At 36.7% G+C, this 19,148-nt stretch overlaps 1 protein-coding gene across 2 annotated transcripts in view; it reads left to right on the top strand.

Annotated features, from left to right (window-relative positions):
- Positions 1 to 14,278, top strand: part of CD53 (CD53 molecule) — a 40,930-nt gene extending 26,652 nt beyond the window's left edge. For both annotated transcript variants that reach the window (XM_006197441.4, XM_072968846.1), the window contains exons 6-8: positions 11,287 to 11,367; positions 12,472 to 12,555; positions 13,425 to 14,278. In XM_006197441.4, coding sequence (XP_006197503.1) covers positions 11,287 to 11,367; positions 12,472 to 12,555; positions 13,425 to 13,496 — 237 coding nt within the window. In that variant the 3' untranslated portion in view covers positions 13,497 to 14,278. The remainder of the gene's footprint in view (positions 1 to 11,286; positions 11,368 to 12,471; positions 12,556 to 13,424) is intronic.
- The last annotated feature ends 4,870 nt before the right edge of the window (positions 14,279 to 19,148 follow it).

The raw sequence follows: 19,148 nt of genomic DNA, 5'->3' as shown, positions 1-19,148 counted from the left end.
CTTTATCTCTGTTACTAATTGTTTTATGTACTTAGGTGCTCCTATATTGGGTGCATATATATTAACAAGTGTAATATCCTCATCTTGTATTACTCCTTTAATCATTATAAAATGTCCTTCTTTATCTTTCTTTATGGCCTTTGTTTTAAAGTCTATTTTGTCTGGAATCAGTTCTGCTACACCTGCTTTTTGGCTTTTCCATTTGCATGGAATATCCTTTTCCATCCTTTCACTCACAATCTATATGTGTCCTTCTCCCTAAAGTGAGTCTCTTGTATGCAGCATATTGAAGATTCTTGCTTTATTATCCAGTCTGCCACTCTATGTCTTTTGATTGGAACATTTAGTCCATTAACATTTACAGTAATTAATGATAGATGTGTGTTTATTGCCATTTTGAACTTATTTTTGCAGTTGATTTGGTATTTCCTCTTTGTTCCTTTCTTCTTTTGTAGTTTGGTAATTTTTGTTTATATTATCTTGCATTTTATTTAGTTTTTGTGATTCATTTGTAAGTTTTTGGCTTGTGGTTACCCTTTTTTTGTAACTCTATTAACCCATTACTATAACTGTTTGTATTAAACAGATAGTTAATAATCTTGAACCCATCCTACTGAAAACAGAACTTAAAAAAGCTTTCTTAAAAAAGAAAGAACAAAAAATACTCTATATTTTATTGCTTCCCTCTCCCACTCTTAATGATTTAGATGTCTTCTTTTACAATTTTGTGTTTATTTTATTTGTAATTCATGAGTTATCACCTTTCTAGTTATGAGATTTTCATTTCTATAGCATCCTGCTTCTTTTCTATTTAGAGTAGACCTTTCAATATTTCTTTTAGCATGGGTTTAGTGTTGCTAAACTCTTCTAGTTTTTGCTTGTGTGTGAAATTCTGTATGTCTCCTTCTATTCTAAAGGATAGCCTTGCTGGATTAAGGATCCTAGGCTGCATCTTTTTTCACTCAGGACTTTGAATATATCTTGCCACTCCCTTCTGGCCTGTAGTGTTTGTGTAGAGAAATCAGCTGAGAGCCTTATGGGGGTTTCCTTGTAGCTCACTCTTTGTTTTTCTCTTGCTGCCTTTAGGATCATTTCTTTATCTGTGACTCTGGCCATCTTTATTATGATGTCTTGGTGTGGGTCTATTTGGGTTCTTCCTGTTTGGGCCCCTCTGAGCCTCCTGTGCTTGGATGTCTGATTCCTTCTTTAGTTTTGGGAAGTTTTCAGTCATGATTTCTTCCAATACCTTTTCAATCCCCTTTGTTCTTTCTTCCCCTTCTGGAACTCATATTATGCGAAGATTGGCATGCTTTATATTATTCCATAGGTCCCTTATGTTGTTTTCATTGGTTTTTACCTTTTTTCTCTCAGCTTTTCTGATTAGGGCTTTCTGTTGTCCTGTCTTTTAGGTCACTTATTCATTCCTCTGCATTATCTAGTCTGCTTTGTACAGCCTTTAGGTTAGCTCTTATCTCAGCAAATGAGTTTACCAATTCTACCTGGTTCTTCTTTATAGCTTTAATTTCATTTTTGACATATTTTATATCTCTAAGCACTATCTCTTTTAGTTCCTTCAGTACTTTGATCACTCCTTTTTTGAAATCTTGATCTAGTAAGCCATCAATGTCTATTTTATTGATTGTTCTTTCAAGGGATTTCTCTTGCTCTTTTAATTGGGAGTGGTTCCTCTGGATCTTCATCTTGCTCGTATCTCTCTGGCACTGTGGCTTATGGAGTATCAGTTATCCATTGTGGTCCTTAAGGAGTTTATTTATTTATCTATCTAACTCCTATGCAGGAATAAAACTTTAAAAAAAAGAGAGAAAGAGAATTTTAAAAGAAAGAAGGAAAAAAAGGTTGAAAACCGTGTATAATCAATAATAGAAGAGAAATTTGAATCAGACTATCAATTGAGTTGAAACATCTTTTAAAAGCTTTAAAAAAAGGAGAAAAGAGCAAAAAAAAGATATTTGAAACCTGCGTATAATCAATAACAGGAAATCAAAACCAAGAGAAATAAAAATGAAATGTGGTGGATTTTTAAAAATAATAATATTTTAAAAGAAAAATTTTAAAGGGATTAAAACTGGAAGCATATACAATTTTTTAAAAAGTAAAAATTAAAAAGGTAATAGAAAATATAACAGATTTTTTAAAAGATTAAAAAAAAGAGGGGGGATGTTTTCTTGTAGAGACTGTAAGCTCTTAATAATTTTATCAAGAAGTCTTTCTGTCTTCACTGTTTTACAAACTCAGCCTGCTGCTTCCAGAGGCCCTCTGTTTGCACCCCTCATCAGTGCTGCTCCCAGTGCCTTTCGGCAAGCAGATTGCGTCCCCTCCCAGCACTGCAGTCAGGTGCTGTGCTCCTGCCAGGAAGGCGGGTGGCCACACGCCCTCTCCTGCCGCAGGTCACTCCCCTACTGTGTGAAGCTGCCCACTCTGCCTCAGGTCTGCGCTCTGTAGGTGGGCTTGTTGAAGACTGGGGAAGATGGCAGGACAGTCCTGCCCCTGCTCCGTGCCAAAACTCAGCTCCCTGTTTGTCTTTTTGTCTTGGTGGAGCAAGTCCTCTGAGGTACCTGGGCAGAAAAATCCTGTCTGCCTGGGGCTGTAGACAATTCTCTGTCCGGCCTTTGAGGCTGCTAAACCCATAGGTACAGATTCAGGTTTTGACCCTGCCCTTGCCTGGGTGTTAAGTGCCAGAGGATATGGCAGCTGTGCCTGAGCCCTGCCCCTCTTCTCCCAAAAACCTTGGGTGGGTTTTCAGAGATGGGGGTATGGCACACATCCCCCCAGGGCACATCAGCCATGTTGTTTTATGGAGGGCCCAGGTTGTTCTGCCCTGTGTACCCACTCATCCATGGCACACAGCACCCTGAAGTCCCCCGGAGGTGTCTCAGTGCAGCTGCCCCAGTTCTCCGCCCATCTTGAGCAGCCTGTCCCGTCCGCCACCTGCCACTTTGCCTCTAAGGCTGGGAGTTTCGGAGACTTTCTATGCCTGTTTAACTTAGTTCTGTCGGTCAAGGGCTGCTCCATACAGAACAGAGCCTCAGAGGTTCCCCCTCTGTCCTGCTGGCCTCTCTGTTGGAGAGGGGGAGATTAAGTGAATGAGCACTATTCCTCCTTTGCTGCTCCCTCCCCCAGGGGACCAGTCCCACACTGTTTTGCTTTTTCTTCTTTCTTTTTTCCTTTTCTCCTACCAGATTCTTGGCGTCTTTGTCTTTTGAAGAGGGTGATGTTCTGTCAGAGTTTGGCAGGTGCTCTGGTTGGCTGAGTGGGTCCGTGGATGTGAGTTTTGGTGTACTTGTGGGAGAGGGTGAGCTATGAGCATCCTTCTACTCCACCATCTTGGCCCTTGGTCCAGTTCATTTTTAAATCAGGTTTGTTGTTTTCTTATTGTAAAGTTTTAAGCGGTTTTTAAAAATATATAACTATTTAGATAAAAGTCTTTTATCAGATGTCTTTTGCAAATATTTTCTCCCAGTCTATGGCTTGTCTTCTAATTCTCCTGACACCGCTTTTGCAGAACAGAAAATTTTAATTCTAATGAAGTCCAGCTCATTAATTACATCTTTCATGCATAAGACTTTTGGTGCTGTTTCTAAAAATGTATCATCACAACCAAGGTCATGTAGGTTTTCTCCTATATTATCTTCTAGGATTTCTATAGTTTTGTGTTTTACTTTTGGCTCTATGATCTATTTTGAGTTAATTTTTGTGAAGGGTGTAAGGTATCTGTCTAGATTCTTCTTCTTTTTCTTTTCTTTTTTTTTTTTTGCTTGTGAATGTCCAGTTATTCCAGCACCATTTGTTGAACAGACTATATTTTCTCTATTGTATTGTCTTTGCTCCTTTGTCAAAGATCAGTTGACTATATGCAGGTTTGTTTTTGGACTCTCTAAAACTATTTGTCCATTTATTCATCAATACCATCCTGTCTTGATAGTAGGTTTATAGTAAGTTTTGAAGTTGAGTAGTGTAAGTCTTCCATCTTGTTCTTTTCCTTCAATATTGTATTGTCTATTCTGTGTTTTTTGTTTCTCTACATAAACTTTAGAATCAGTTGTTTGATATCCATAAAATAATTTGCTGGGATTTTGATTGATGTAGCATTGAATCTATAGATCAAGTTGGGAAGAACTGACATGTTAATAAAATTGAGTTTTCCTATCCATAAACATGGCTTATCTCTCCATTTATTTAGTTCTTCTTTGATTGTTTATCAGAGTTTTCCTCATACAGATCTTTTACCTATTTTGTTAGATCCATACCTAAGTATTTCATTTGGGGGGATGCTAATGTAAATGGTATTGTGTTTCTAATTTCAAATTCCATTTATTCATTGTTGCAATATAGAAAAACAACTGATTTTTGCATATTAACCTTGTATCCTGCAACCTTACTATAATTGTTTGTTAGTTCCAGGAATCTTTTTGTTAATTCTTTCAGATTCTCTTCATAAGTAATCATTTCACCAGTGAACAAAAACAGTTTTATGTCTTCCTTTCCAATCTGTATTTCCTTCCTTCCTTCCTTCCTTCCTTCCTTCCTTCCTTCCTTCCTTCCTTCCTTTCTTTTTCTCTTTCTATTTCTCTCTTTCTTTCATCCTTTCTTTATGCCTCTTATGCCTTATTGCATTAGCAAAGACTCCCAGTATAATGTTGAAAAAGATTGGTGAGAGGGGACATCCTTGACTTGTACCTGATCTTAGTGGGAAAGCTTCAGGTTTCTCACCACTAAGCATGATGCTAACTGTATTTTCTTTTTTTGTAGTTTTTTTTTTTTTATCAAGTTAAGCTAGTTCCATTCTATTCCAAGTTTGCTGAGTCTTTTTTTAAATCATGAATGGGTGTTGGATTTTGTCAAATGCTTTTCCTGCATCTATGGCTGGCTACAATCATATGATTTTTCTTTTTCAGTTTGTTGATACAACAAATTACATTAATTGATTTTCTAAGAGTGTTGACCTAGCCTTAATTCAATTTTATTGTGATGAGAACATTTAACATGAGATCTATCTTCTTTACAAACTTAACAGCACATTATTGTTAATTATAGGTACAATAATCAGTGATGTTTAGGTTGTATAGGAGATCTCTAGAGCTTATTCATTTTTAAATGTTGAATCAGCAAGTCTGGAATAAATCCTGCTTGGTCATGGTGTATGCTCCTGTACATACTTTTTGGATTGAATTTCAAATTTTTGAGGATTTTTGCATCTATGTTCATGAGACATTTGTCCTTAGTTTTCTTTCCTTGTAATATATTTGTCTGATTTTGCTATTAGGATAATGCTGGCTTTCAGCTTTTCACCACTGGCTGTGGGTTTGTCATAAATAGCTTTTATTATGCTGAGGTGTGTTTCCTCTATACTCACTTTGATGAGAAATTTTATCATGAATGGATATTGAATTTTGTTAAATGCTTTTTCTACATCTATTGAGATAATCACGTGAGTTTTATCCTTCTCTTTCTTAATGTGGTGTATCACACTGAATGATTTCAAATATTGAATCATCCTTGTGTCCCTGGAATAAATCCAACTTGGTCATGGTGTATGATCCTTTTTATATATTGTTGGATTTATTCTGCTAATATTTTGTTGTGTGTTTTTGCATCTATATTCATCAAAAATATTGTCCTGTATTTTTTATAGTATCTTTTTCTGGTTTTAATATCAGGATAATTGTGGCCTTATACAATGAATTTGATATTGTTCCATTCTATTCAATTTCTTGGAATATCTTAAGAAGGGTAGTATTAGTTCTTCTTTATATGTTTGGTAAAATTCCCTTTGTGAAAATATGGTCCTGGACTTCTGTTTTCTGGGAGCCTCTTTTTTTAAATTATAAATTCAATTTCACTTCTAGTGATCAGTCTGTTAAAATTGTCTGTTTCTTCTTGATTCAATCATGACAGATTCTTTGTTTCTAGAAATTTGTCCATTTCTTCTAGGTTGCATGATTTGTTGGTATATAACTATTTGTAGTACTCCCATTATTTTTTCTATCTCTGGTATTGGTTATTTCTCCTCTTTCATTCCTTATTCTGTTTATTTGGGTCCTCTCTCTTTTCTTCTTGGTGTGCCTAGCTAAAGGTTTATCTATTTTAGTTACTTTTCAAAAAAAAAGAAAGAAAGCTATGGTTTCATTGATTTTTTTCTATTTTAAAAAATCTCTATTTCATTTATTTCTTCACTGATTTTGTTATTTCTTTCCTTCTGCTGACTTTGGGCTTTGCCCTTCTCTTTCTAAGGCCTTTAGGTGGTAGGTAAGATTGTTTGTGATTTTTCTTGTTCTCTAGGAAGGCCTGAATTATTATAAACTTTCATTTTTTCACTGTTTTTGCTGCATCCCATAGATTTTGGAGCAGTGTGTTTCCATTTTCATTTGTTTCAAGATATTTTCTAATCCCCTCCTGATTTCTTCATTGACTCATTTTTTTTAGTAGCATTTTTTTTAGTATTCTTTTCCCATTTTTCTTTCTGTCATTGATCTCTTGTTTCATACCATGGTGGTACAAAAAAATGCTTGATATAATTTTTTATCCTCTCAAATGTGTTAAGATTTGTTTTGTGGCCTAGTGTGTGATCTATCTTGGTGAAAGCTCCAATATAGTTGAAAAGAATGTGTATTCTGATGGTTTTGAATGCAATATCCTATAGATAGTTACTGGGTTCTACTGGTCTATTGTGTCGTTTAAGACCAGTATCACGTTTTTGATTTTCTGTCTGGATGATCTCTCCATTGATGTAAGTGGGGTGTTAAAGTCTCCTAATATTGTATTATTGTCAATTTCTTCCTTTATGATAGTTAGTATTTGCTTTATACTTTTAGATGCTCCTGTATTAGTGCATACATTTAACAAGTGTAATGTCCTCTTGAATTTATCCCTGTCATTGTATAATGCCCTTCTTTATCTTCTGCTACACCTTTTGTTTTTGCATCCATTTGTCTGATATGAAGTATTGCTACCTCTGTTTTCTTATCATTTCCATTTGAATGAAATATCTTTTTCCATCTCCTACTTTCAGTCTGTGTGTGACTTCAGCTCTCAAGTGAATCTCTTATAGGCATCACATAGAAGAGTCTTTTTTTTAATCCAATCGTCCATCCTATGACTTTTGATTGGAACATTTAGTTCATTGACATTTATAGTAATTATTGATAGATATGTGCTTATTGCCATCCTATTACTTGTTTTTCAGTTGTTTTTGTAGTTCTTCTCTGTTCATTTCTTCTTCTTTTTCTTTCTTCTCTTGTGGTTTGATGATTTTCTTTAGTAGCATCTTGTGTTCCTTTCTTTTTGATTTTTGTGTGTCTATTCTTGGTTTTTAATTTGTGGTTACCATTGGGTTTATATATGTTGACCTATAGGTATTTCTACTTGTTTTAAACTGGTAGTCATTTAAGTTCAAACACATTCTAAAAGATCTACTTTTTTTCACTCCCTTACCTGAAATTTTGTATTTGTTGCTGTCCTATTTTATATCTTCATGTTTATCCCTTAACTGTTTATTATAGTTATACTTACTTTTATATTTTTGTCTTTTAATCTTTATACTGGCTTATATTTAAGTGGTTGATCCTTAGTCTTTACTATATATTTGCCTTTCCTAGTTAGATTTTCCCTTTTCTGTAGCTTCCTTACTTTGTTACTCAGAGAAAATCTTTTAAAATTTATTTTAGGGTAGGTTTTGTATCAGTGAACTCTTTTAGTTTTGGCTAATGTAAGAAATTTTAAAACTCTCCTTCCATCCTAAAGTAGAGTATCTTATGTTGCAGGTTTTTCCTTTTCAGCATTTTGAATATGTCATGCCACTCCCTTCTGGCCTGCAAAGTTTCTGCCAAGAAATCAGCTGAAAAACTTTACTGATTATACCTGTCCTTGCACCTTCTCAGGGTTTAACTCCCAACCCCATGTTTAAATGTTCCTGAAGAGATGCAGAGGCTTAGGAAAGAGAAAACAAGCCATTATAGGCTAACAAAATATGATCAATGTAATGACAGAGAACTAAAGAGGGAGGGAGAGCCCATTTCTCCAAGCCCAGGGCCACCATCCCATGACATATAGCAGGACTATGCAGATAACCTTGGGGTAAGACAGTAAAAGTCCATTGTCTTCCTTACCATGTGAAGGTGTACTGGTCCTGGGACCCCTTATCTAAGAGTTTGCTGAAAAAGTTGTTAGAAAGTCTAAGAAAGACACAATGCTATGTTTTGAGAGAGGAAGAGAGCATACTCAAGATTTCTATGAAACTGCTGCATAGATAAGGTGTACTACCTTGTTTAATTCTCTGTAGTCTGCTGTCATGCACCAGGTGGGGTTTGGTTTTTCCACTAGCCACATGGGGCTACTGAACAGGCTTTGTGCTAGTCATATACCACCACTTTCTCTAATTCCTTCATGATAGCTGTTATTTATTCCTGTCCCCCAGGTAAGTGATATTGTTTTGTTGTTATCAATCTCCAGGGGATAGGAAACTTCATGGGGCCTTATTTAGCATAACCCTTGATTACAGGCTTGAGCTCTCTGATCCAAAAGCAGAACTTGCCTTTTGAAGTCTAGGTCTTGTAGGACATCCATACCCGAAGTATACTCAGGTATGGGTAAAAATAAACAAAAGGGATCAGGGAGGCAATCTTCCAATTTGTAAATACAAGTTCATTTGTTTCACTACAACATTTGGCCTCCATTTCCATCAAAGGCTCATTTTCCCCCTTGGAACTTGGATAGATTCCCACAAATCAGGGTGTACTTGGCACCAGTATCCACTAAAGCCAGAACAATCTTTTTATTGATGCAGGAACAATAGTCTGTTCATCATGGGGCCTCCACTCATCCCCTCCAAGGAGCAACATTGACCCCACTCCTACTCCCTAGGAGTTGGGGGTATCCACCCCTGTTCTTCATCTTCTCTCAGTGGTAGAGCACTGGGTTGTGCCATTCTTCTTTTTCTCTTGTTGCCAGAGGAGTAAACTGTTTTTCTTTATTTTATTTATATATTTTTTAAAATTTTTTATTGAGTTATAGTCATTTTACAATGTTTTGTCAAATTCCAGCATAGAGTACAATTTTTCAGTTTAAACTGTTTTTCTTTAGGTTAATACTTTCCATAAGTTTAAAAGGACCGACTTAGGTTGTTTATCTGTATTCTCCTTAGGGGTCCTGGCTAATACCAGGTCTTGCCACAATTGCTTGCAAGAAATTCTATTCAGGCCCCTTTCTTTAGTTTCCTCATGTTTTGTTTTTTCTCTTTGGTTTTATCTAAATCTAATTATCTATTTCCCTATGTTGGATCCTTTCAGTGTCATTTAGATCAGCTATCATGGCCACCGCCATATGAATGAGTGGATTAACCACTGGAGCCAAAACTGAATCTAAGTTTCCCTACCAAACTCTTGGAGTGGACTGCAAGATACAATCCTTCATGCCTGTTGTAAATAACTTCTCTTTAGGTCTCTGGAAATTAAGAGCATAGATAGCACACTTCATTCCTACTTCCCTCACTATTTCTTGTAACTTTTCCATAGATGCCCATCTTAGGGGGTGACAGCTCTTCTCCCTCATTTGGCCAAATCATATCTATACCTACATGAATCCATTCAATCAAGTTGGCTGGGTGCCCTCAATTTTCTCCCATCTCAGTCACATACAAACATTGCCAGAAGGCAGGCTGTGCTGTAACAAAAGCCATTTTACCCATTTAACATAATGCCATCTCCCCTAGTATCCCATAAATGGAGCACCTAGGCTGCAATGCAGTCCTCACTCTTTTGTTTAAATCTGCTGGTTAATTCTACTAATTCAGGGAGGAAAATTCCTGCATGGTTGCTTTTTGGCTCTTAAGGATTTCCTCTCTATTATCTCTTCGTTCTCTAGTGGCCTGTGATTTAGTTTGGATCAGAAGCCAGGCCCATAGGTCCTCTTCCTCCCCCATAGTTATGTCCTTGTCTTCTGACAAGTCATTAGCCCAAGGATTCCACCTCTTCGAGTCCCAGTTCTCCTGTGAAATAATAGTCCTCACCTTTGAACAGGGCAGCCTATGGCCCTACATTTAGCCATCTTACATCCCATCACTTCACTATATTCTTCCTGTTGTATTTTCTTTGAAACAATGTCTGAAGTGGCAGAACATGCCATCCAGACATCCCTGTCTAGTGTTAGTGCCTCTTTAGTCTTCTCTAGTTCCCAGCTGAACTGTAATTCCTTGTCTGTGCTCATCCTTAAACTGCATAACAAAGGCCATGCAACAGCTGCAATAGCTTGCTCACTTTTTTTCCATTTTCATTTTCCAACCGCTTAATAGATCTAGTGAGCCCTTCACGTTTTCAGGGTACTCTTGCACCAGCCTGAAGTTTTCCATAAACGTAACCAGATCACGCCACATGGAAATGGCTGGCCAGTGTGTGATTTCCCCCACTGATAATGAGATTTTCCTTGCTTGGCCCCCGTATCCATTTCTGCATCATTTTCTGTCTCCTGCCTGGCCTCCCAATTGTCTGAGGATGGAGGGAATGAAAAGTGCCTATTGAACTCAAAAGACATCTTGAGGCCAAAAAATGAGGCAGACAGCTCCATATAATCACTGGATCAGTTTGTTATAGGGTGACTTATTCACAGGGTGAGATTGGAATCAGGTGGACAATAATCTGGAAGCATTTGCAGCTGCACTCTGCACCGCCAAGGGGTTACTGGGACAATTTTATAGTTAACTGAGGGTTTGAAGGTAAGTGCTTGGAAACAGAACAGCCATTCCTAAGTCAAGATTCATGAATGGGTAACTAGTCTTGTGGGAGCTGAGCATATGTCAACAAAGATTTTCATTATTATTTGTGGACCAACAGAGCATAGAAACCACAATATCTATTAATTACAAAGCCCTTGATGATAGAGAAATGATTTACTGCACAGTACAATCCTGGGTAGGGTTAGCTGTAGGACAGGAAAAACTATAAAGGGCCTAAGATGGCATCAGTATGCTAACAGCCTAGGGGTCTAGGTATGGTCAGTCTGATCCTTCCATTATAAAGTCCCCGGTATGCCTGAGTTTTTTTAATCTGTAAAATGTGAATAAATTAAGTATTACCTCTTTACTTGGAGAAGTTTTATGTGAGTGAAATGGTATAACAGATTTGAAAGTGCTTAGTTCTAAGGAACACTGTAGTCATGCCAATTCTGGATTTTCTGCTACAGAGTCAGAGCTGAAGGGTCCATCTTTTTCCCAACACCTGTCGTTTTATTTCTGTTAGCTTCCTAACCATAACTTTTTTGGGGTTTGACTTTTAGCTGAAGTGTTGTGGTGTAAATGGCACGAGTGACTGGATAGGCAGCCCACCAGCATCTTGCCCCTCAGATCTGCAAGTTAAGGTAATTTATGTGTGGGGCTGGGGGAGACTTTTCTGCTATTGACCCCTTTGGTTAAACTTTTAATTACCTTAGAAACTCTAGTCATACAGGACCTACTCCTCCCAGCCAGAAAGAGGAAACCTTTAACAAAATGGAGACCAGAAAAATAACCCAGGTAACTAGACAAATCAGAAAAAAAGAATAAAAAAAGGAACAAGCTCATTTAGACTAGAAATGCCATTAAGAATCTATCTATTTACTCTAAATTATTACATTAGCAAAGAAACGTTTATGTGATAGTGGCAGAAGACTATGTCTAGATTTGTCTTGAGCAAGAATGAGAAGTGAGATCTTCCTATGGTTGAAAATAAAATTTGTAAGGTTGAGGCAGAAAATCTCCTTCTACCTGTTCCCCTGCTCTCCTTCCTTGGAGATGGCAGCATCCAACTCCTTAGCAGAATGAATCATAAGCAAAGGTGTAAGGAGTTGGGAGAGAGAGTGTTGATGGAACTGTTGACTTAATTTGAACCTTCAGATGAGACCCACAGAAGAATCCAATATCATCTTCTAACTAGAACAAGTCCCTAAGGTCCTGTTATCCCATGTTACCCACTTGGGATGGTTTGGACATTTCTGCAATTTTCCCCAGTCTTGAAGACTGTGAAGAAAGACTGGGACACCCACCAATCAGCCACCTGCCTGGAGCTTGGTAGGGCTGTGGTAGGTTTAATGGCTTTTGAAATAGAAGCTGAAATCAACCAGTCCTAGGATTGCATAGCCTATAGTCCCCTTTGTCAACCCCAAGTCAGCAGTGAATGTTCAAAGACCACCAGAACATATGTTGCTGACCTGCCTCTTGGAAGCCATTTTAACTCAGTGAGTAAACACCTAAGACTTCTAATTTAGGTGCAATTATAACTATAATGATAATGATACAAGAAAAGTCTGTAGTTTAATATTCTTTACTTTATTCCTGTTTTTTCATCCATTTAAAGAAAATGAAAATGTAATACTGGGCCTAAGTCTCTTGGCATAAGGCAAAATAGAAACTCTCTTTCCAAATAAACCTACTAATATAAAGTTGAATAATATAGTAGTATCATTTGTACTTGTAATTTTTTCCAGGGTTGCTATGTAAAAGCAAAACTGTGGTTTCACTCCAATTTCCTGTATATTGGAATCATCACTATCTGTGTATGTGTGATCCAGGTAAGAGCTTAATCACAGGACTACTTTAAGGATTAAATGAGTTAAGTCATATAATCTTTAGAACAGTACCAGATACATGGTATGTGCTCAATAAATATGAGCTCCCCCAGTCAAGTAGCAAATGACATTATTACCAATTTAACACATACAAAAATAATGCTGTAGGATCTATCTGGTCAACTTATCCCTAAGAGATAAGAGTGTCTCATAATCAAGTTAAATGTCACCAGGCAGAACCTTACTGTGGTCCCTCACTCAGCTGGTCTGGAAAAGCGTGTGGTGAATAAAATATTCCACTGGAAAAAATTGGCCTTATATGCTAAGCAGAAGTTGCTGATGGAAATTGTGATCAACTTCCACATTGTTTCTCTGCTTAGTTTGACAAATCAGGGGTAGCTGGGGGTACTTTTGTGTTCTTTTTTATTATGTGAGATTTCTACCATTTTTATACCAAATGTCTTGAGCATATCACAGATTAGCTAAGACTTAATCAAGAAGCTGAGAGAGAAACAATTTTTCTCTTCTTGGAAACCATGGAGGCCTAAGACATGAGTAGAGGTGACTCATTGCACAAAGTGTTGACTTGTGCAGAACTTGATTATACTAGCAGCAGGACTTCTATGATTTCTTAAGGACACAAAAGATGTCCCAACGCTTCATACCCTACTGCCTTGCCATCATCACCCTCACTTGTCTCCCCATTGCCATTCTAAAGTTAAAGGACAAAACCCTGAGAAGGAATTGAAAATGATAGCAAGAGTAGTCTCAGTGTGACGGACACTTTCTTTTTCTCTGGGGCTGATCCCAGGGTTCATGGGTGAGATAGTTCCACATGTAAAGACCTCACATTTTCCCAACTCTTTTCTCAGGTGTTGGGGATGTCCTTTGCGCTGACTCTGAACTGCCAGATTGACAAAACCAGCCAGGTCCTAGGACTGTGACCTGCAGCTGCCTTGTACTGGAGAGACTTGTTTCATCTTTGGAAATCCAAAATCACTTGTAGCATGAAGCCCTAAATGATCACCTTCTGAACTGGTGTCTTTGTCCCCCTCCCATCTCTTCCCTGTTTGGGTCCCTGTCTCATACAACCAGAGAAGAGGGTGTTGGCCAGGCACTTCCCATTTCAGACAGCAAGACAGTCCTTTACCCACTCATAGCAACAGTCATGTCACCAATACCTGAGAATTTGTCAGACATGAAAGGCCAAGAGGATCTGTGGTACTAATGGCTCAAGATCAAAGGATGGGTCTGCAACTTGAATTTTTGCATCTTCCCATTGTTGAACCAGTCTTTAGCCTCTAAATCATGTCCAGTCCACTCTCCAGAGTCAAGTAAGAAACAAGGTTAAGGGAGCCCCAGGACTCAATTCACAGGATCGTTGTCATAATCCTTTGTTTTCTTTGACTGGGTGCCTTGGCTACAGGAATGACAGAGTACTCTTTCTCCAAAGGTGAGGTTTCATTTCAATTTCTTATTAAAAATTCCTTTTGATTCATTGTAAGGCTTTCCAAAAGAAACTATCCAATGATTTACATCCTGATTTCAGCCAGTCTCTCAGCCTTTGATTTACATAACTGTGAAGAAACTCAGCAGGATCAGTATCTCTGGTGGCTTAGGTGATAATCACACTCAGTAGAGTTCTGGTGTTATTTCTCTGTCAGATAAGATTCTGTTCAGGTACTATTTTAATACTTCAATAAATAAAATAGCTTTGATCTCTCAATCATTACATGCTCATTCTTATATCTCAAATACAATCTTCATGACAGCCTGATTGCCTTACCAGCAAGTTAGGGATGTTATTTATCTATTGCTGCATAACAAATTACTCCAAAATTTGTAGCTGTAAACAACAAACATTTATTATCTTACAGTTTTTGTGAGTCATGAATCTGGGAGCAGCTTAGCTGGGTGATTCTGGTTCATGATCTCTCACTTGACAAACAAAAAGTCAGCTGCAGTCATCTCAAGTCTCAACTAGCAGAGAATACAATCTCAAGCTCTCTTATGGCTCTTAGTAGGCATCAGTTCTTTGCCACATTGCATGTTTCCACAGCGCTGACTTATGAGATGGCAGCTGGCTTCCCCCATAGCAAGACATTTAAGAGACAGCATGAAATACAGAACCCAAACATAAAAGCCATAGTCCTTTAATATTCTAACTCAGGGGAGCCATCACATCAGTTGTGCCACACTCTATTCCTTAGAAGTAAGTTGAAAATTGAGCCCACATTCAAGGGGAGGAGATTTCACAAGGGTGTGGATACTATGGAGTGGAGATCACTGGGGGCTATCTTAGAGGTATCCAACTATACCATGTTTGCTGGGTCAGGAGAAGCTAAATTGAATTGTCTATATGATAAACATATTCTTTAAAGCCAAAGATCAGACCATATTTAACACAAAGTCAAACATAGAGAAGTCAAAGAAAGGAATGGAAGAATTGGTTTCTACTCTCAAAGTTTTGTGTAGGCTCTCCAACCTCCCTTTAAGGAAAATTGATCAAATTCATAGCTATTTATAGAGAAACCTATATCTTTTACACTTTCCTGAGGCAAAGAAGCAAAGGAGACATTCTCATGAGTATTGTAAGTATCAAAAGTATCTCACACTCAACATGTACAAAATAAAACTTACCATTGTATCTTCCAAGCCTGCTCTTCTTCTTTGCTCCCCATATCAATGAATAAGACAATCCTCTGATTTCCCTAGCCATAAATCTGAGTTTTGTCCTAACCCTAGCCTGTCCTTCACTCTCAACATCCAGTCAGTCATGAAGTTCTAAGGATTCATCTACAAAATATCAAATTCTTCCATTTCCTCATTTCATTTCTTACTGTATTCCTTCAGTTATCCACTATCTGTTCTCCTAGTACCCACTATTAGCCCTATCTAAGCTATTCTCCATACAGTAGCCAAAATAATATTTCTAAAGGATAAATATAATCAGGATACTTTCCTGCTTGAAACCCTTCAATAATTATGTTCTCTTAGGATAAAGTCCAGATTCCTTATTATGTCTACCAAACCCTACATGATATGCTCTACTCTTAGCTCTTTAGTCTCATCTCCTGCAATTATCACTCTTCTACTCTATGCTTTAGTTATATTAAAGTTTATTTAGTTACTCTAGGCTTTATCAATACTAATCAATTTTTTCCCACTCTTCCACTGTTCCCCTTTGTCTGGGCAATTCTTACTCTCTCCTTTCTCTAAGTAAGGTTTCCTAATACTACAAAGTTTAACAGCTATTGAGGGTTTTCCAAGTATGAGACAATGTGCTAAGAGCTTTACATGCATCTTCTCATTTAATTCTTCACAAAATGTCTCTTGTGTTTACCTCTGTAACCCACTCACAGAAGTTTCATAGATATTATCACATTTTCTTTTAATCACCTATTTGTCTTTATTAATCATTGGCCTGATCAAGTTAGAAAAAAAGAGAGAAAAGATCACCTATAAATAAACTAACCATAAATTAAAATTAATTATAAATAAAAATTGGGCCATAACCACAGATACAGTTAAGATTCGGAAGTCCATGAGAGAATATGATTAAAAAATTAGACTAATCATTTTTTAATGTAGATGCTATAGGTAATTTTCTAAAATAACAGAAATTATCCATATTGATTCAAAAAGAAAAATAAGATTTCTGTTTCTGATAAGACAACAGACAATGTTACTAGGCTAAACTCCCCTTTTTAAATAACTAAAATGCCAGATAAAACCTTTAAAATGTTTTATTATGAGAACTGTTGAGCTGCAAAGTAAGAAATTCTCAAGCCAGAGACATAGTGATGGTGTGAACCAGAGAGGTAAGAGGAATTTGAGTCCTCAAATTTGCCAAACTAGGTGAACTTGAGTATCAGCTTTCATGGTCTTGTGGCACCTGAAGTACAGGAGGCAAATTTCAAAATATGCTTAAGGTGGAGAGCCTAAGCAGAGATTTTTCTTCTTTTAAATCAAAGACTCCAAAGGGCTTTATCTTAATGTAAGAGGGAACTAGAAATACCACCCACTCTCAGCAAAGATTACATGAAAATTTGTCTGAAACTTGGCAATTTGGCAGAGGAAGGCAATATCTTTAAGAAATTGAATTTATAACCCAGCTACCATGTTGACTTAAAGTACAAATTTATAGTCTGAATCATTCTCAAAATCTCAAACTGAAAATTTAAAGTAGTTCCAAGTAAGTTATCTTGGGCTCTGGCAGAAGCAATACACACACTTTCTGAAGGAACTCACATTAATACCAAGTCTCCATGAAACTCAAAAAGCAAATTTTCAATGAAATTGAACTACTCACAATCAAAATTCACCAAACACATGAGAAAACAAGGAAGGCACTCTGAACCAAGAGAAACAGCAAAATAGGAAGGGGTCCACAAAACTTTAGATACTGTGGTTACTTGACACAAAATATAAATAGCCATGTTTCTATATATTTACAAAAATTAAGAACAGTTTTAAAACATGTGCAGAGAAGAAATTTAAAAAAGACAAAGTATTTTGAAGAATAAAAATTTAATAATTGAAAATTTAAAACCATAAATGAATATATTTAATAGTAGATTTGATATAACTAAAGATAGATTAATAAATAGGAAGATTTATATAAGTAAATTAATCAGAATGTAGCTGCAGTGTGTTGAATCATGTCCCCCACACCTAAGAAAGATATCCAAATCCTAACCCTTGGTGCCTATGAATATGACCTTATTTAGAAACAGGGTTTTTGTGGATGTGATTAAGTTAGTGATCTTGAGATGAGATCATCCTAGAATTAGGGTGGACCCTAAATCCAATGTCTGGTGTCCTTAGAAAAGAGTGGAAGATTTGAAACACAGATACAGAAGAGAAGACCCATGGGGAAGACCATGTGAAGTCATAGGCAAGGATGTGAGTGATGTGTCTATAAGCCAAAGAACACCAAGAACTGTCAACAAACACCAGAAGATAGGAGAGTGATATGGAACAGAATCTTCCTCAGAGCATCCAGAAGGAACAAACCCTGAAGAGACCTTGATTTTTTGGACTTCTAGCTTTCAAAACCATGAGAGAATAAGTTTAAGTAGTTTGAAGTCACCAAATTCATGATAATTTGTTCCAACAGTTCTAGTAAACGAATATAGTAGCACATAGAAAGAGTGAAAAATATGAAAGTGAAGTCAAAAAATGATGAGGATTGAGTTAGATAATCTAACATAAGTATGACTAGAGTTACAGAGAGAGAAGATACAAAGCATGGTAGACACCATACTTAAAGTTATAATGTCTAAGAATATTCCAGAAGCAATGAAAGGTACAATTCACAAATAAGAAGATATATAGACAGAAGGCACATGAAAGGATGCACAACATCACTAATTATTTGAGAAATGCAAATCAAAACCACAATGAAGTATCACCTTACATCAATCAGAATGGACATCGTCAAAGTTTACAAATAATAAATGTTGGACAGGGTGTGGAGAAAATGGAACCCTCCTACAGTATTGGTGGGAATGTAAATTGCTGCAGCCACTGTGGAAAACAGTATGTAAGTTCCTTTAAAAACTAAAAATAGAGTTACCATATGATCCAGCGATCCCACTCCTGGGCATATATCTGGAGGGAACTCTAATTCAAAAAAATACATGCACCCCCCAATGTTCATTGCAACACTATTTACAATAGCCAAGATATGGAAATAACCTAAATGTCCATCAGTAGATGAATGGATGAAGAAAATGGGATATATATCATATATTATATGTGTGTGTGTGTGTGTGTGTGTATAATATTATTCAGCCATAAAAAGGAATGAAATAATGCCATTTGCAGCAATACTGAGAGACTCAGAGATGATCATACTGAGTGAAGTCAGACAGAGAAAGACAAATATCATATAATATCACTTATATGTTGAATCTTAAAATGACACAAATGAACTTATTTATAAAACAAAGAGACACACAGACATAGAAAATAAACTTATGGTTACCAGGGAGAAAGAGGGGAAGAAGGTATAAATTGGGAGTTTGAGACTGGCAGATACAAACTACTATGTACAGAACAGATAAACAATAAGGTCCTATTCTATAGCACAGGGAACTACATTAAAAGGCTTATAGTAACCTATAATGAAAAGAAATATGAAAAAGAATATATACATATATATATATATATGAATCACTATGCTGTAGAACAGAAACTATAAAACATTGTAAATCAACTACACGTAAATAAAATTTTTAAAAATATTTAAAACAAAGAAATAATGGCAAAAAAAGAAAAGAATGCCTGAAAATGTCCCTAACCTGGGGAAAGATACAGACATCCAGGTTCAGGAAGGCCAGATAGAAGCCCAAATAAGATAAACCCAAAGACCCATACCAAGACATATAACTAAATTGTCAAAAACACAAGGAGTCTTAAAAGCAGCAAGAAAAAACAACTTGTTATGTAAAACTTTCAGCAGATATTTCAGGAGAAATTTTTCAGGCCAGAAGATGAATTCAAAGTGCTGAACAAAAAAATGCCAACCAATATTACACTACCTGGCACAGTAGGCCTTTAAAACTGAAGGAAATGTAAAGTGTTTTCCAGAC

The sequence above is a fragment of the Vicugna pacos genome, chromosome 9 (genome assembly GCF_048564905.1).
Source record: "Vicugna pacos chromosome 9, VicPac4, whole genome shotgun sequence".
Classification (NCBI taxonomy): Eukaryota; Metazoa; Chordata; class Mammalia; order Artiodactyla; family Camelidae; genus Vicugna; species Vicugna pacos.
The sequence above is the reverse complement of the archived record's forward strand: the minus strand, read 5'-3'. Positions and strand labels throughout refer to the sequence as shown.